General features: G+C 45.1%; 1 protein-coding gene across 10 annotated transcripts in view; it reads right to left on the bottom strand.

The window, feature by feature from the left end:
* Window positions 1-4,664, bottom strand: part of LOC308181420 (potassium voltage-gated channel subfamily A member 6-like) — a 26,606-nt gene extending 21,942 nt beyond the window's left edge. For all 10 annotated transcript variants that reach the window (XM_080564713.1, XM_080564715.1, XM_080564716.1 and 7 more), the window contains exon 1: window positions 1-4,664. This exon is cut by the window's left edge and continues 1,666 nt beyond it. In XM_080564713.1, the coding sequence (XP_080420839.1) occupies window positions 2,985-4,538 (1,554 nt within the window). In that variant the 5' untranslated portion in view covers window positions 4,539-4,664 and the 3' untranslated portion in view covers window positions 1-2,984.
* Between the last annotated feature and the right edge of the window lie 14,251 nt (window positions 4,665-18,915).

Below are 18,915 nucleotides of genomic sequence, written 5' to 3'. Positions count from 1 at the left end.
TTGCCTCACATCTTTTTTTGTTGGAGCCTCCATGTCCATTTGTCACACTGGCCAGGAGAACAGCCTGTTCTTAGGAGGGATGGCTCCTGCCTGGCAGGGAGTGGGGTCAGGCCCAAGGGAGAGAACGAGCACAGGAATTTTTTGACATAGGCTCAGTGTGGCTTGTGCTTAACCTGAGTTTTTTATATCTTACTTTGGGAAAACTTATATCAGCTGATACACTCAGGCATAAAATAGCACCAAACATAGGCTACTAGGAGACTGCAACAGCCTTGACACAACCCCCTTAAGTAACAGGTTCTTCTGCTAGTTTAGTGCATCTGCTAGAGCAACTTAAAATTTGAAGTTACTCTCTTTTACTCCGAAAAATATTTCATTATAGTGAACCTGATACACAGATAAGAACAACAGCATTTTACAGAATTAACTCAGAGACCAAGACAACTTTTTACACAAAATCCCACCTTGCAGACCCTTCCTCAGTCCTACTTATTACTTATCCACCATTTACATGCTTCAGAGGATGCAGAATGACTCCCAAGGCCCAGACCATCCCAGACATTTGCCTCAGTCCCAATGAACCAAAGACTAATTGGGCACTTACGTATCTCTGTGGAGACTGCCCTGAAAGACACATTCTGCTCTCTTTATTCAGGCAAGCTCCTCTGAGCTACAGGGCCCTCACCACACCACACTTGCATTTCCCAGACTGACCTGCAGTAACCGAGACAAGTAGCATTTTGCTACTGACTTCAGCAAGAGAGAGAAGAGAGTTTTCAATATAATGGCTGTGCTCTGACCCCGGGGGAGATCCCTGTACATTAAAACCCTTTGAGAAGACAATGGGACTCCGGAGAAATGCAGCAGTTAGGTCTCACACAAACAACCTCTACCATATGATCAGGACCCAGATGAGGAGAGGCCACAATAAAAGCTCTCTAAGCATGGAGCCAGATCTCAAGACAATGAAAAACAAGCAGGGTAACAAAGATGCAAATAGATACTATCTCACAACCCTGACAGTTCTGACTATATTGAAGGATATGTCTTTAGCATTCTCAGCCCTATGACTGAAAAAGCATAATATATACATTTGCATAAAATGTACTCTATAGATTTTGCATCCTGATACTACGTGTTTTACGTATTACACGTCACATGCAATATGTAGTACATTCTAATATGTATATCATACTGTATGATGCAAGGCATTAATGGCTGCCTTTGCTTTCATACACATGCACACACGTGAATGCAGAATATACATTTACATTTAAAAACAAACAAAGGCATTTTCTTGCATAAAAAAATATCCATAGAATCTAAAAGCATCCATTTCCCCTTCTCACACACTGGCAGCATTTGAAACATTTTAAAGTTGGGTATAAGACACAGCTGATTAAAAAAAGAAAGACCAAAAGAGAAACAAAGACCAAAACAAAGACAGAAAGAAAGACAGAAAGAAAGACAGACCGAAGGAAGGAAGGAAGGAAGGAAGGAAGGAAGGAAGGAAGGAAGGAAGGAAGGAAGGAAGGAAGGAAGGAAGGAAGGAAGGAAGGAAGGAAGGAAGGAAGGAAAAGATATTACCTGGGAAGCAAAACATGCATCTTAAGATGCAAATCTCTGGTCCCTTGACAAGCCCAGCACTACCAGCCAAGGTATGCATTTTGCAATGCTACTTACTATAAGTTGCTCTCATAAGACCTAGTGCATGCAAAAGACATTTCTCTGTCTTCTATGTAAGAAATACACAGAACTGGCTGAATCAGTAAAAAAAGCAAAAACATTTCTTCAAGGTTAGCTCTTCTTCCTCTCATTTGAAAGATCTGGGGTACTGAGTTTGTGCAGATGGCTTAGGCAAGCTTGTATCAGTGCCAGTCTAAATCTCTAATGTTGACACACTTACCCTGGGGTAATTTATGACTGTGACCCATTATATCAGTGCAATCTTCAGATAGCACAGGTGGTTGGGGTTTTTCAGCAATGCCAACAAAATACCAACACACATACTTCCCTCAGCTATAGAAATAATAAAAAAACTTCAATAAAAATGCAGTGATGTCAATTGCTCTCACATGCCTGAATACAGAACTGGATATCTGAAGCATAAACTACCTCTCATTAAACACCATTGTGTAGAGATAAACTGCGGAGATAACAAATGAATTTTGTCAAATGTGCCTAGCATCAGAAGGCACTTAGCACTATGAAGATTAACTTGGTACTATAAAAGCCAATTAACATCAGGGCACTGGAACAAAGAAGGCTGAAATAAGCTCACAACACAGAGATTCTTCAACAAGCCTGTTGATTTCTTTATGCCCATTTTTGATGAATAGTGTATGGTCAGGAGTGGCAAACAGCTTTTAGATCTATGCGTCTTTTTTGAAACATAAACCAAGAGGGTCTTCAGCATGCCAAGTGTTGCAAAGAAGAAAGGCAGCTGTTTGTTGACTTCTTCCTTACAGCTAGAGAACTCACTGTGATGCTGGCTACAGCATTTCCATTATTCAAAGGCAATGGCATGGCAGGCGTGACTGATCCCACAGCCAAGGGCACAGCGCTGGCACAGGAACGAAGGGCACAGCTCGAGCCAGATGTTTGTAGCCCCCTTAACTATTTACTCCCTGTTGAATCCTTCAACTGGAGTTGTGGCAAGGTGTTCTTTGCTAGTGGAGAAGAAAGGTTAGGCTTCAGAGCTAATATTGGTTTACAGCAGTCTTCAAAAAAAAGGAAAAGATATTCATGAGGGAGTAGGGGACGACAGCTAGCACTCCACAGAATAAAGCAAGAACATTTCTGACTGCACACAGTAATGAGAAACAGCAAATCAGCAGAGAAGAGCCCATTATCACAATCACTCTGTTTACGGTATCACAATTCACAGTCTGGTATGTAAATGTTGAATAGATCCAGCTGCTAGTGGGAAGACGGATGTGCAGCAGCTTGCAGCTCTGTGTCTGGACCCATGACAACAAAACCGATCACACCTCTGTCAGCATTTTCTTCTCTTTATAACCCTGATTGTTGGGGGGAATGAAGTTGGAATATTTCATGGACTCCAGGTCTTCTGCTTCCAGGAATTCAGATTTGCTGAGAGACTGATTACTGTCCCCCTTCTTGGGCTCAGAGAAGGGTGACTGCTGCTGGCCACAGGTGACATGGGTGTACTGGCACTGCTCTTCATGATCAGTCTCTCGGTGGTAGAAGTAGTTGAAGTTGGACACGATGACAGGGACAGGCAGGGCAATGGTGAGCACACCAGCAATGGCACACAAGGAGCCCACAATCTTGCCACCAATTGTCATGGGATACATGTCCCCATAGCCCACAGTGGTCATGGACACCACTGCCCACCAAAAAGCATCGGGAATGCTGGTGAACAGGGAATCGGGGTCATCGGTCTCTGCAAAGTAGACAGCACTGGAGAAGAGGATTACCCCGATGAAGAGGAAGAAGATGAGGAGGCCCAGCTCCCTCATGCTGGCTTGGAGAGTCTTCCCCAGGATCTGCAGCCCCTTGGAGTGCCTGGAGAGCTTGAAGATCCTAAAGACTCTGACCAGGCGGATGACTCTGAGGATGGCCAAGGACATGGCTTGCTGCTGGCCCCCATTGTTGCTGCTGCTCCCAGGCTGCTGCTTCTGCTGCTGCTGCTGGGCCAGCTCCGTGCCCAGGGTGATGAAGTAGGGGATGATGGCCACGATGTCGATGATGTTCATGATGTTGCGGGAGAACTCGGGCTTGCTGGGGCAGGCGAAGAAGCGAACGAGGAGCTCAAAGGAAAACCAGATGATGCACAGGGTCTCGATGAGGAAGAAGGGGTCAGTGAAGAAAGGGCCTGCACCGGCAGCAGGTCGCAGGGGCTGTGGGGTCCCGCTCGGTGGTGGTGGCGGTGGCAGCAGCAGCGTGTCGTCCCCGGGCACTGCTGCCTCCCCGAAGCCGGGCTGGGAGCCCTTGGGCTCCTGGCGGAACTCGGGCAGGGTCTCCAGGCAGAAGATGACGATGGAGATGAGGATCACCAGCACGGAGACGATGGCGATGGCCCGGGCCGGCCCGGAGCTCTCAGGGTACTCAAAGAGCAGCCAGACCTGGCGCTGGAAGTGGTGCTGGGGCAGGGGCTTCTCCTCCTCCTGAATGAAGCCCTCATCCTCCCGGAAGGTCTCGATGGCCTCCTGGCCCAGCTGGTAGAAGCGGATCTCCTCCAGGAAGATGTCGAGAGGTACGTGGACTGGCCTCCGGAGCCTGCCCCCGGACTGGTAGTAGTAGAGTATGGCATCGAAGCTGGGCCGGTTGCGGTCGAAGAAGTACTCGTTGCGGAGCGGGTCGAAGTAGCGCACCCTGCGGCTGGGGTCCCCCAGCAGCGTGTCGGGGAAGATGGAGAGGGTCCGCAGCTGGGTCTCGAAGCGCAACCCGGAGATGTTGATCACCAGCCGCTCGCTGCTGCAGCAGCCGCCGCCGCTCCGCTCCTCGCCCGCCGCCTCTGCCTCGCCGCCGCCCGCCCGCGGGGCCGCCAGCGCCAGCGGCTCCTCCGCCCGCATGCCGCCAGCTCCCTGCCCGTGCCCGTGCCCGTGCCCGTGCCCGTGCTCGTGCTCGTGCTCGTGCTCGTGCTCGTGCCCGTGCCCGCTCCCCGCCGCCTCCCCTTCACCGCCCGGGAGGAGCCGCCCCGCCTGTTGCGCCTCGGCGCGCTCGCACGGCGGCTCCGCGGGGCTGCCGGAGCGCCGCAACTCCTCCTCCGGTCCTGGCCACGGTCACGGCCACGGCCACGGCCACGGCCACGGCCACGGCCACGGCGTGCTCTGCTGCGCGGCGCGCACGGCTCTGCCCTCCCCGCTGCGCGCACACGCAGGCGCGCACATACACACACAGACCCCGCCGGTGACACGGCGAGGGAGGGACAGACGGACACGCGGGGACAGACAGAGGCACCCAGGGACACGCACGCCGGCACCCACGCGCCTAGGTACGGAGGGATGCAACAGCCCCAGCCCGGGAGGGGGGGTGGGGACGGACACGGCCCTGGGGGTCTCCCCGCGTGTATCCAGCTGCAGGGGGATGCTCCCCGGCCGGGCGCTTTGCAGCAGCTCGCCCGAGCGGTGGCACCCCCCGGCTCTTCTTCCTCCCCACCCGTCCACCCTCAAAACCTGCCCCTGCCCCTGCAGGCAGACCCCCGACGAGGATCGGACACCGCCAGCTCCGACCAGTGCCCCGATGCTGGAGCCAGGAGCCCTCGGTGCTGTGCCTGCCCCCGCTGCAGGCTCTCCAGCTGACCTTGAGCGAGGCGCTCCGTGCCTGTGACTCGCAGACCTCCGTTTATAAATGCCACTGCCGAGATGCAAGCACGGCAGTGGCATCCGGCCGCTCACAGATGGAGGCAACCTGTCACACATTGAACTGCAGCTGGGGAAAAACACAGGTAAATACACTTTCTGATTTGGAGTGCGTAGGATTTATCCCTTCTCCAGGTATCAAACAGTTGAGCTTGCTCTTTGTTTGTTTGTTTACCACCACACATTACCGCATCTCCCTGGGAGCCAACACTACATTTTGCAGGCAATTAGACTTCCAGTCCTTTTGCCTTCAGAAACCTGTTGCTCAATCCATGTCATGCTTGGGATCTGAAAGCATAAAGAAACTTGCGTCATTTCACTTTGTCCTTCTAAAAATAGGGCTAACAGGTAAGGCTGCATCCATCGTTCCCAGGACAAAAGTCTGTCTTTCCCTTGAAAGCCCTTTGTCAGTGCTAAATATTATTAACGAGGCTTTTCTCATCATAGTATCTGATGCCTTTGCTGGCTGCAAGCCATATGCTTAGCCTACACTATCTTAGCAGCACAGAACTAGAAGCAAAATATTTCCCTTTTTACCCGTCCTCCCAAATCCTCTATAACTAGCTGGTAATATTCAGTTACTTCAGGCTTTGGACATTTTGACCAGCTGACAGTGGGTGTCTTGTTTGGCTCTGTCCTCAGGAAGGAGGTGAATAGAATCTAAATGTTGCTTAATCCTTTTTCCTTTCTCTCTGAATAGCATTGAAGATGGCTGTTGCAAAAGGAAGCATATTTTTTCATTTATATGAAAATGGCTGTCACACAAGGAAGCATATTTTTCTTTCATATTATACATAATTAGGGTATGGCAAGCAGATGAAAAATACTTCGATGGAGAATATACTTTCTAAAAAAATGAATCAATATTTACCTTTATAATAGTAAAATGCTTCTTGCTGGGATTCCTTTTCAATTATTACAATGAATAATTCATTCATAGGATTATTTGAATAATTATTATGATTTATTCATTCACGTGGTTAGGTATTGAGATTTTTTTTAAAACAGCTTTTGGGAGGGATTTAAAAAAATCCTGAGGTTTATAAGAGGATACAAGGCATGCCTAGATAGCAATCCCTGCTGTGATTCAATTCACCATGTACTAGGTTTAAACCAGTGAGCTTCGAGCAGCACAGTAGAGAGTGTGGAGCTCTGCAATGGTTCGCAGGACAATTTGCCGGCCCAGGCAGACATTTCATGCTGCCACAGCTCTGGTCTTCACACTACCTTGAGCTAGCAGCATTGCAGGTGGCTCAGGTGCCTCCACATGAGCTGCAGTCCCATCCAGCCATGTCTACTCAGCTGCTACCACAGTCCATCTTAGAGTAGGCACCCAGCCTGTCTGCGCTGGCTCCTGGAAGCCCTTAGGAAGTCCCTCTATTTCCTTCCCTCTGAGTACTTAGGCTGCCCCTCAGACTCAGTATCAGCCCCATAAGCCTTTGCAACATGCAACTAAACTCTTTTTAGCACACAGCCTGTTCCCGAACTGATCAGCACCACACTGCCTGTGCAGCCACACCCCTCACTTCTATATTAAGAGGCTATGCCAGCTGCCAGTGTTCAGCCTGCGTGCGGGATCTTGCTGGGCCAGCATCTTGCAGTGGTATACAATTGCTGGAGAAGCACAGCAAGAGAGATCCAGAGATGTCAGGGAGGGGGACAAGACGCAAACCCCAGAACAATACGCCAGAATGCAACACAGCAATACCGTAACATACTCCAAAGAGTGATTTGGCTGCTAGGTCTGGGACCATAAACCTCAAGATCAGTGCCAGCTAAAGGTGCCACTAAACATGTCTCTGAGGTGGTGGCCATGCTCACCCCTCCTAGCTCAGGTATGGCAGGTTGCTATGGTTCAAGAGTTAAGGATGATGGCAACGCCCCCCAGGATGTATCAATCAGTGATCCCAAAATGCACAAAAAGATCTCCATAAATCCATGAGAAAATAGAAATTGCTGCTGGTTCTAGCATAGCAAGACACCTAGTTCTGGGCCTTCATCACAGTCCAGAAGCTGGAGGGGCATGCTACCTGGAGACTAGCTCTGACAGGCACCTATCAATCTGTGGCACAGCAGTACAGCTTCAACAAGTAAATCAGTTGCTTGGATGTCTTACACACCCCTGAATGTGGTTCAGTATTTTGGGTAACCCTCTGAAGTCCCTTTAGATCCCTTTCAGTGGATTTGAAGTCCTCAGCACTGTAGCTGCCACAAAATTATGGGTATGTAGCATTTTCTCAGCAAAGCCAAATTCAGAGTTCCTCAAGGTAAGTACTCCAAAACTGAGATATCCTTAATGGGTATCTAGATTTGTGTCTCGCATATGCAGAACTTCTCCATTTCTTCTCTTTCTGTGTTTCCCAGTCATTCCATCTTCTCCTGAACCTTCTGGTTTTCTCTTCCATGGCTTCTGTGCTACCCCTATCTCCTGCTTCCCTGATTCCCTGACTTCCCTGAGTGTCATCTTTTCCCACATTCATGTACTTTTCCTGGTTGTGAAGCATCACCTCCCTCTGACCCTACCAGTTTCTTCATTTACTTGCAGATCTGTGGCCCTAAATATCAAAGTCAGTATAATTTTCATATCCATTTTGCAAAAATCCTGCTGGAACTGGACCCTGCCCAGTAAGCACTACAGATGCTGGCTGACTGCCTGACTCACTAGGTGAAGATACTGAGTGACCAGAAGAACAACAACCTACTACTAGAAACACTACAACACAGACCTCAAAACAGTGTTCGTAACAGCAAACCGCAAGGCCAGCAATGTTGTTTAGCCTGTTCCCTAGCATGGTATTAGCCTGGAACTACTAAAACTGTCCAGAAAAGTCCTGAGAGCAGTTAAGAAAGTTAATGTGGGCCAGAGACTACCCCAGCAAGGAGTTCAACTGTTCCCTTTATATTTGAGGTGGATTGGTTATCAAGTGTTTGGCTCTGTGGACATGAACAAGGATGAGGGAAGAACTGTATCAGTCCAAAATGGTACTCTTTTCATCTGGTAGAATGCTAGGTACATTTACAGAAGATGAGCAACTTCACTGACTACAGGAAATAAAACATTGGCTTTTGTATCCACATTACACTGTAAGAAGGAAGAAATTAGCTTATGAGGAATTCTCAGTTCATACATCCGCAGATCTCAAAGCATCAGAGGGCAACAAGGTGAACAGGGTCCAGGCATTTAACAATACCCTCTTCATGTATCCGTCATGATGCTGTTTCTACCACTGCCACAATGGACAGTGATCAAACTTCCATTTTTCCCATGATAGAAGCAACCTCAACTACTCTGTGATAGTGCATCCATCCCAGATCCCTGAGGTGTTGTCACCTTTAATTCTTCCTTTTAAGTTCCCTCCTTCCCCCATCAGTTACACATATGAAGAAAAAATAATGAATAAATAAATAAAACAGAAAACTCTGTGGATATGTTATTATATGGATATTACATCAGCCATAGCACAGTGACTACACATGCATGCACACATACGTGCATTCACACGTGCACATTTGAATGAACTTTTCCTGTAAGATTACAGTTGTAAATGCATAACAAAAAGCTATGTAGTTTCCAATGCTCTTATATTTACAACATGCAACAATGGTGGCTTCAGCCTGATGAACAGCTAAGTGCTCTCACCCCCCCTCCTCATTGGAACAGGCGGAGAAAATATGATGGAAAAGGGCTCAAGGGTTGAGGTAAGGCCAGGGAGATCACTCATCAATTATTGTCATGGGCAAAACAGGCTCATCCTAGGGAGAGTAATATAATTTGTAGCCTATTACTAACAGACTAAAGCAGTGGGAAATTAAAAGCAAACTCAGAACACCTTCCCCCCCCCCATCCACCCTCTTCTCCCTCCTCCCCCTGAATGGTGCAGGGGAATGCAGAATGGGTGTTGTAGCTAGTCCATAGCACTTCATCTCCACCACTCCTTCACGGTCACTCTCTGCCCCTGCTCCACGTGGGGTCCCTCCCACGGGATGCCGTCCTTCCCAAACTGAGCCTGCGGGGGCTGCCCACAGGCAGCAGCTCTTCCAGAACTGCTCCCACATGGCTCCGTACCACCGGGTCCATCCCCCAGGAGCAAACTGCTCCTTTGGGGGCTCTCCATGGGCCGCAGCCTCCTCCAGGCCACATCCACCTGCTCCACCGGGGGCTCCTCCACGGGCTGCAGAGTGGAGATCTGCTCCGTGTGGGACCCATGGGCTGCAGGGGGACAGCCTGCTCCACCAGGGGCCTCTCTCCACAGGCTGCAGGGGAACTGCTGCTGCATGCGTAGAGCACCTCCTGCCCTGCTCCTGCACTGACCTTGGGGTCTGCAGGGCTAGCTCTCATTCCTCTCTCCCAGCTGCTGTTGTAAAGCAGATTTCTTCCCTTCCTTAAATCTGCTCTCCCAGAGGTGCAACCAGCATCATTCGTTGGCTCAGCTCTGGCCAGCAGCAGGTCCCTTTTGGAACTGGCTGGAACTGGCTTTGAGGCTTTGACCCAACATGTGGCAGCTCCTGTACTCTTCTCATAGAGACCACCCTAGCAGCCACCCCACTACCAAAACATTGCCACATAAGTCAAATACAACAACACAGGCTCTCTTTACAGTACACTTCGAATAGGATGCCTATGCCACCATTAAGTGATGGAGGAAGAAGTACACTTCCACAATAACCTGGAGATGACAGCCTCATTCACTACATCACTCTGCAATATTCCCAGAGCACTATCTTTTCTGTACATTGAATGAGAATAGGTTCTAGTATTGGGAAAAATAAGCCACCGTGTAACTAAAAATTGTGTCACAATCCTGGAATAGAGGGAGAAGTGGAAGGGAAACAAGGTTGCATCAGAAACTTCTGTGCAAGCACTTCCTAGATTTCAAGTACTTCTGTAACCTTAAAAGTGTTGTTAAAGTTGTGTTTGTCTTGGGCTTTCAAAAAACTAAAATTGAAAAGAAAATCCCCAAACTTGTCCCACAGATGAGTAACATTTAAACATTAACTATTTCTAAATAAGTAAGCATATTCCATGAAAACACTTTTTCTTAATTGCCTTTCAGAAATACCTTAGAATTATTACAGGAATTTCAGGGCTATATTTATCACAAGTTGAAAAACATGCTGGCCTGTCAGACGGCCATGGTATTTAGACTCACAACACAACCCTATGTCATGTGAACAAGTGAATGCGTGAAACAGAAGATAACAGCATGCAGACCTATCACCAGAAAACAAAACAAAACAACAAAAAAAAGATATATATAATAAAAAAAAAAAAGAGGGGGTTTCATGACTGTTTGATAGCTTAGAATTATTGAGACATGTTGTCCAAATTCGGGTTCTGCAATTCAGAGATGCAGCTCCTTTGAGATGTCTGTCCACCCTTCAGCTTGACTTTGTCTTCTTTTGGTTCTGTTCATCTTCTTTTGTTTCTGGATTCCATCATCCAATTTCATTCTCTTTATTTATTTATAAATAAATTTATTTATAATATTATATTAATTTATATTATAAATTATTTATTTATTTATATATTTATAGTCCCTGAGTTGGCCCCAAATGTTTACCCTGCCATCCTGTGCCTTGGCTCTTCCCCATACTCACTCCTTCTGTTCCCATCTTCTATTTCTCCCAGTCCTTTCAGTTCATTGCTCTTATCCTATCTCATTTTCTAGTTCATCCTTCCTAATCATTGTATTTAAATTTGGTTCAGTTCCTCAAATTCCAAGTATTTCAACAGATGTCCTTTCCCACACAGGAGAATGACTTTATTTGCAAAACAACAAGCACTTCTTTAAAATCATGCTGTGGTATTTGCTACATTGCTTGCCAACGTAGCAAAGAAGCTCAAGACACAGCTTTGGAGAGGGCCAGCCTGGGCTTTGTAACTGATAAGGAGGGGGAAAATGTAGGAACAGGAGGATTTAGGTTATTTTAGGATATTTGAGGAGGGCCTGTGTTTTGTGTTCCTTAACACAAAACCTGTTAAGGAACATTTAGGGGAAGGGGTTCAGGCAGAAACAAAAGAGTGAATAGATGGTGTATAACAACAGAAGGCACACGTAAGCTATTGATAGTCAGTGTGCTCATCTGATTGATTGAGCCTGGTAGCCTGACTTGTCTTCTTCTTCAAGCCTGCCTCAGCTACCTCTCACATGCTCTCACCATCACCCATGTGTGAGCGCTGTAAGGACGAGGTGCCACCAACGGGAGGCCGTATGAGTGGGTTTGGTGCCTGTGGCTGGAGCCTGGTCGGGGTGCTGGCACCCCAGCCTGCAGTGCCAGACTGGATCAAGCGAGGGTCTCAGCACTGCCACTGGGTCAGGACCAGTGTGTGCATCCCAAAAACCAGCTTCTGGGGAACTGGGCTGAGTGAGGTGAGGGCAGGGCTCTGTGCTGGCCATCACCAGTGAGCAGCAGTCCTGAGCAGCCAGAGGAGGAAAGGGACTCATCTGCCTGTAGTTACGTGAGACCTAGCAGTGTTACATCTGGGAGCTGCTTAAGGCAGTGCCTGGTTTGTGGCAGTCTGTGCAGCTGGCTATGTCAGTGCGTCTGTCTCTGGGATGTACACTCAGCCTCACTACTGTTTCAACCTACAAATGTCCATTGGCCTGGGATAGAGACCTCTGGGTCTCTGGGGGCTCAGGATTGTGCACCAACACCCAGGAATGAGGAACTTCTGTGTGAGGAGCTTCTGGGTGCTGCAGAGGCCACTTATAGGCTTTAGCATATGCATAGATATAGCATCCCTTAACACCCATCAGTGGGAGATTAGGGTCAGGCAGCAGAATTTCCACTGAGAAAATCTCTGCAGACACATGCACATTAAGTGTGTTTAAACATTATTTTAAAACTAACAAACAAACAAAAAACAACAGCAGCAACAGAAACAACTGTGGAAACATATTTAAATTTGTTACTCTTTGCATGTTATTATGTGTTATGTGTTGCCTGCATTGTTCAATGTCAGCTCCTTTACTTTATGTTGGCACTGCATATCATTACTAAGACAGAATGATAAAACATGTTTTAGTGAGATTTGTGTAGTTCTGATGGGAAGAAAACCCAAGGTAAGCCCTCATCCCGTCCCACCCAATTCCCCGCCCCAACACACAAACATGGTGCTGTGAGGAATATCCTGGATGCACAAAGCTCTTTCCCCTGTCATGGTTCCATATGACCCAGCTGTCCACCAGATAATGCATCTATGCTCATCCCATTGACTGAGAATCCCTGTGTGCATGTAAATGCGGTGTCTCTCAACCCCGGATCTGCCCAGATATGTGGGGCATCTTCATTATGCTGTCTTTGAGGGGAGGGTCTCTATAAAGGATATCTTTCCATTTTTTCCCCAAGGTATTGCTAGGGCAACTGTAGGCAGTAGACTGACCAGTTGTGCACAAGAGGTGAGAAAGAGACCCTAGAGCCACATGGATCTTTTTGTTCACTCTCCCTGTCCATCCCAATTCCACCTGCGAAGGGGAGGAGGAAAAAAATGGCTTTTTTGCAACAGCCCTGCCTAGCTGCTCTTCACAGGGATTTCTCTTAACCCCTGGAATGGAAATGATGAGATTTCTAGAGCTTCTTTGGCCAAAATGGGACATGTCACTACCCATGAAGACAAAATTGTCAATACTGTGTTCCTACTCCCATCTCAAGCTCCCTCTGCCACTCCATGCACTTCTACACCTGACACACATCTTCCTACTTCCCCAGTGTCCTGCCTGCAGGCAATTGGAGCACTGCAGGAACAGCTCTCGGTTCTGCTGCCTGTCATCACATCCATCCTGCACAGACAAGAGCAGCAAGGTCTTACTTAGACAGCACAGCTCCTCCTACTGACGTGAAAACCCTGGGTCTTCTCCGTGCAAGGAAATCCTCAGGGATTTTGTGGCAAATCTCTGACAAGTCTCTATGGAAATACATGTCAAAGGAATAGATCTGAGCAGATTTCTTCAAGGATGGCAAAAATGAAATCATAACATCAGAACAACCTCCCTGGCAAATATTCGGTATCTGCTCAAAAAGTAGAAGAGCTTTGCAGCAAAATGAGTGTAATAAATTTTGACAGGCAAAGCAAAACATTTTCCACCAACTTCATTTCAGCAGCAGCCAAATAATCTTTTGTTTGTTTGTTTTAGCAGAAGATTTCTAAATACAAACAAACAAATTAGCCCCAAGGTAGAAAACCAACATGAAAAAATGCAGTTTGAACAGTCTTAAGATCAACAAGAAACACTCCAGCAGGAGCAGGGAGAGACAAATTCTTTTAAGATAAAAGTAGCATGTGTGTGGTGCATACTGACAATATTTCAGAACTTTTTTCACCAAATGTTGACCAAATAAGCACTAAAGCCAATTAAATCAACAGAGGAGCCTGATACGTGAAAATACACTACACAGACAAATTTAATTCACACATTGCTCCCATCTTAATGCCTATAAAGAACAAACATAATTTCCCCTACTCTTGACCACTGGGACAATAAGATGATCTTTGAATATGAAGCAATAGGAAACAGATGTAAGCACCAGTCTAGTAACATGAGCCGTCTCTTTCCTTGGATGAAAGGGAAAGTCAGTGTGGCATTTCAGGGAAACTGCATAAAAGCCCACTGATAAGGTGAGAATGACACATCTGGTAGGAATTATTCATGCAAAATAATCTCCGTTCACTCCTGGGCTTTTGGAAACCACTGGAGAACCACAAGCTTTCAGTCTGATTCAAATTTCAGGGCAACAGGAATGGGATCTATAAGTAAACTGCCAGAAAAAGGAAGGCTAACCAACCCCTTTGCTCAGTGATCCCATTGCTCAGTGAGACAGAGGACCTAGGGACAAAGGACAAGAAAAAGACAAGAAAAGGTTAATTGTTTTTTTGTTTGTTTGTTGATGTTGTTGTTTTGCATTTGTTGTTACTGGATAGCTTGAGTATACACAGAATAGAAAGCAGCCTTGCAGAAAATGACCTGGGGTCATCACGGGACATAAATAAGACATGAGTATGCAGGGTGCCCTTGCAGAAAAGAATGTGCCCTTGCAGAAAAGAATGTGAGACACATCCTGGGATATATCAGCAAGAGAGTAGAGAGCAGAGTAAGGGAACTGGTTCTTTCCTCCCTTTGGCATTTGTGAGATCACAGTTGGAGTACTGTACCTAATTTTGGGTTTCCCAGCAGAAGAAAGATGTTCATACACTGAAGTAAGCTCAGAGAAAGGCCATTAGGATGGTGAGAGGGCTAGAGAATGACAGATAAGAGGCTGAGGGAGCTAACTTTGTTCAACCTGGAGGAGAGAAGACTTAACGGACATCTTACTGCTGTTTTCAGCTGCCCTATGGAAGAGTATGAGGAAGTTGAAGAAAGTATACTCTTTGAATTACACAATGGAAGGATGAGGTGCACTAGATACACACTGGCACATGGGGAATCCCAACTTGATATATGGAAAAAAATAACTCACCAAGAAGGTGGTCAAACACTGAAACAGGTACCCAGAGAGGCTGAAGAATCTCCACCCTTGGAGATATTAGCAACTTGACAGAATGAGTCCCTCAGCTACATGACATGCTGGATCTGCTTCGAGTAGGGGTCTGGAACACACCACTCCAGAGGTCTCTTCCAACCTACATGAGTCTGTGATTCTGAGATTTAGCAGGAAACAAAGAACAAATTCAAAATTTGTGGGGGAAAAGGATAAAAAGGAAAAGGAAAAGGAAAAGGAAAAGGAAAAGGAAAAGGAAAAGGAAAAGGAAAAGGAAAAGGAAAAGGAAAAGGAAAAGGAAAAGGAAAAGGAAAAGGAAAAGGAAAAGGAAAAGGAAAAGGAAAAGGAAAAGGAAAAGGAAAAGGAAGAAAGGAAGAAAGGAAGAAAGGAAGAAAGGAAGAAAGGAAGAAAGGAAGAAAAGAAAGGAAGAAAGGAAGAAAAGAAAGAAAGAGAAAGAAAGAAAGAAAGAAAGAAAGAAAGAAAGAAAGAAAGAAAGAAAGAAAGAAAGAAAGAAAGAAAGAAAGAAAGAAGAAAAAAATGAAATGTGTGCATCTCCACAAGACCAGTGTAGCCCTGTCTCATAAAACATCCACTGGTACTTAAATGTGCACCAATATAGGAAACAAAAACTATTACCTTCTCCACACTATGTATACCACCACCATCCTACAACTTAATGAATCCTGAAATATGTGTTAAATAGCAATGGAAATAGAGAACTGTACTGTAGATATTTCTGATACAGGTCTTCCAATTTCAGGATTTTTCAAAATTACAATCTTGTCAGAATCATAACTTAAAGCACTAGATGCAGTTTAAAGCCATATCAATTAATCTGGGAAGCAGACCTGGAGTATCTTTGGTATAAAACTTCCTAAAGAATAAGGAGTTCCCAGGAAAGTGTGCCCTTTTCAAGCTCCAACTGCTCCTTGCAGAGCATGTCTATAGTGCTGAAATATAATTATCTAACTGGAATGTGGTCAACCTGGGACATTCAGGAGAGCCTCCTCAAAAGAGGAGGAAGTGTTTCAGGATCAGAGAACAAGAGCAAAGGAAAAAAGTGATCTCTCCTAGTCCTGGTGTCAAATTCCAGAGATGTAGTTTGGCACCTAATACCGAATTAAACCAAGTATTTGAGCTCTGTGCACAGCTCAAAGCAATGAATCACACTTTTTCCATGACATCTCTACAATTAGAGCTGTCTTATCCACTTATATCCAGCATTTTCTTAATGGTTGCCAAACCAAGCCTCAGCTCCACAGACACGATCTTAAGTGAGGAAGAATAACAGCAGAACTGCTCTTCTTTTAAAATTGCCTGAACAGGCAAAAGCTGCCTGCACATAAAACATGGACCTTCTCAAATCATCTCTCAAAGTTTAATGAGATATACATACAGTTAACTTTGCATATCCTTGCCGGGTCACAGCTTGCAGTGAAGATGTCAACACCCAATGGATTATTGTTGTAAGAAAAAAATATTACACAATCCTGTACTCATGAGAAGCCTTATATAGTTACTTAGGTACTATTGTAGGGACAGGCATGGGAGCAACTGTAATTGGCCTGTGGAATCCTGCTAACCTCTCTGAGATTGCTCAAAGGCAGTAAAGCTATCCTAGCATGTCAATGTTTGTGGAGTTAGGCTCTAACTTTCATGAGTTTTTTTTTTGTTGTTGTTGTGGTGTGGTGTTTTTTTTTTCTGATGAGCAAACTTGCAAAATGCTGTTCCAGCACAGGGTATGTGCCCACAAATGTGTCAAACAAAATTCTTAATTACAATTTTGATTCTTGCTTCTTTAGAAGATGGGGAAAAAAGAAGGAGAAACATCTTACAGTCTCTGTTCTCTGTCCCAAGACTGAATAGATTTTAATTTTCGTACTCTAATAACCAGAACTATAAAAGACTTTTTCTTCTCAAAATATCGAACATCATTTTAATAACATATAATGAAGAGGCTGTGGTTAAATAATGTAACTCTTTTGTCCCAGTTCTGATACTTTTTTTATAGTGCTCATCTAAGTCACTAAAAGGAATTAATATTTTATTTCTTTCTATGAAAAATGCATAACATCTCTCCCATAGCTTTTCAGCAAGGTTTTAAAACTCTAGTCAGTACAGTTCAGAGCAGAATTTCTTTCTGATTTTTCCTCACTGGGGTCAATTACCCCCTGTGGGAAAAACCCTAAACTATTTGTTTAAAAATTAACAGGAGCCTTATATTTGTCATGAAAACTGTTTTTGAACTTGCTTCGTAAATCCATAGTCACATTTCAGTTCTACAGCCCTGAAAAACAGAAATTTCTGTTTCTGTTTGTACACATCATCACATACTCACCCTTTGTAAAACTCCGGACTCAGTAGCCTGTGATTTTTACAAAGTAGGCTGTCTTTACAAAAATGTAATCGCCTAACTATTTTCTGCTATATCCTGTCTGTGCAGTAGGCCAGCCCATCCCTTAAAACTAAGTATTTGCAAACAAGACTCCATCAAACTAACACTGTTAATGAAGCAAATATAACTGAACTGACAGGTTTATGTAATCAAAACTATTGTTGACAACTTGATGTTGGATGAAAAATAAGCAACATCACTTGATTAGATGACGAGCTTAAACATCCTCAAAGCAGCCAGATTGGTTTCCAGACATCTAAAAATAAATCAAGTATTCCAAGCTTTTAACAACAAACAAAATCCCTCTCATTTCCAGTAGTTTCTCAGGAGCATATTCTCTAGGACTTTTCCCAAGGGAACCATTTCACATAATGATAGTAATCCTAATCCTGCAGCTTTTTACTCAGTTTAGAAGCATTCCTTTAGCCTTTTTAGAATAAATAACCCCTGATGTGAGGAATAGCCTGACTAAATGATTGGTAAATGTGGAATTCTGAATGTAAGATCTTTTGTAGAGACATTGCTATTAATATTTAAGAATTAAAAAGAAAAAAAAAAATTAGCTGAGGACAGAAATAGCATTAACTGTATTTCATTTTGTAAGTCATTTTGAGCTGTCATCAGAGCCAATTACTGGAATGAAGCCTTAAGGATCCACTCTATTTTTGTGAGCCCAAAGTGACCAATAATTCTTCAAACAAAGATGTTGAGATATGTGTGACACCTGATGCCCAGACTCTAGGGACAATTGTAGTCCAGTGAAATACTGTGTGTGTACTCCTCAACAGTGTTTTAGGACGGTTAAACAAGACAAAGTTTCCCAGATCCTTCTGAGGAGGGATCTTGCACAGATTATTCTTTCTGCAGCCAACCAGTGATTCTACTGAGCAGGAATATCCATTTCCCAAGTGAACACTGTTCAAGGATCAGACTGTTTTCCAATCCAGCAGGCATCTTTGGCAGATGTTTCTACAGGGTAATGCATTTACACAAGCTGAAACAGGACTGCTCTCTCTCCACTCTCCTTGACATTTGCTATGGGCGATACTGACCTGAGATTCATTCCTCCGCTACGCTATTAGAAGGACATCAGTGCTACTGAAAACCCATTAAATGGATTTGCTTCCAGTGCTCCTTCAATTACATGTAAACCTATCCAGTTTACACTGACAGATTCAGAGATATCAGTTGCCATGCTATACACTGCTATGAGGAGATGTCTCATCAGCTGTTTATTTCTGAGTTATACAGAAAACTGCAGACAGGCCTAGCTGAGCCAGAACAGTGTAACAAGAAAACAGTTATCAAGCTGCACACACTAATCTTGCCTCATGTCAGACGAATTCATCTGACCTATGCACCCACTCAAATCATAACCCCAAGGAACACCACGCGCCTGTCTTCCACTTTTTCTTAGCTGTCTGCATGAGAAATACACTGGTGGAAATTTTGACTAACTAGATGTATGTCACTAAGGGTTTTGTTGCCTTATTTATTTATTTCTTCCCCCATTTTCCCTGGCTACTTCTAAGGAGAAAGATAATTTGTCAGTAGTTCTTTATAGGAATCGTGAAGCTGAGAACCAAAGTTTTGTGCTTCTCTGCTTCCCCCCTTTCCCAGTCCCTGTCTGCCAGAGAGGATGCTGAGTGATGCAGGCAGGGAGGTGGCCGTTGTGCTGCACTTGGTAAGTGCTTCCGAGTTTCACTGTTCCTCCAA

Source organism: Anser brachyrhynchus (genome assembly GCF_964034855.1).
Source record: "Anser brachyrhynchus genome assembly, chromosome: 1".
Classification (NCBI taxonomy): Eukaryota; Metazoa; Chordata; class Aves; order Anseriformes; family Anatidae; genus Anser; species Anser brachyrhynchus.
This window is presented reverse-complemented; position numbering and strand designations above follow the sequence as displayed.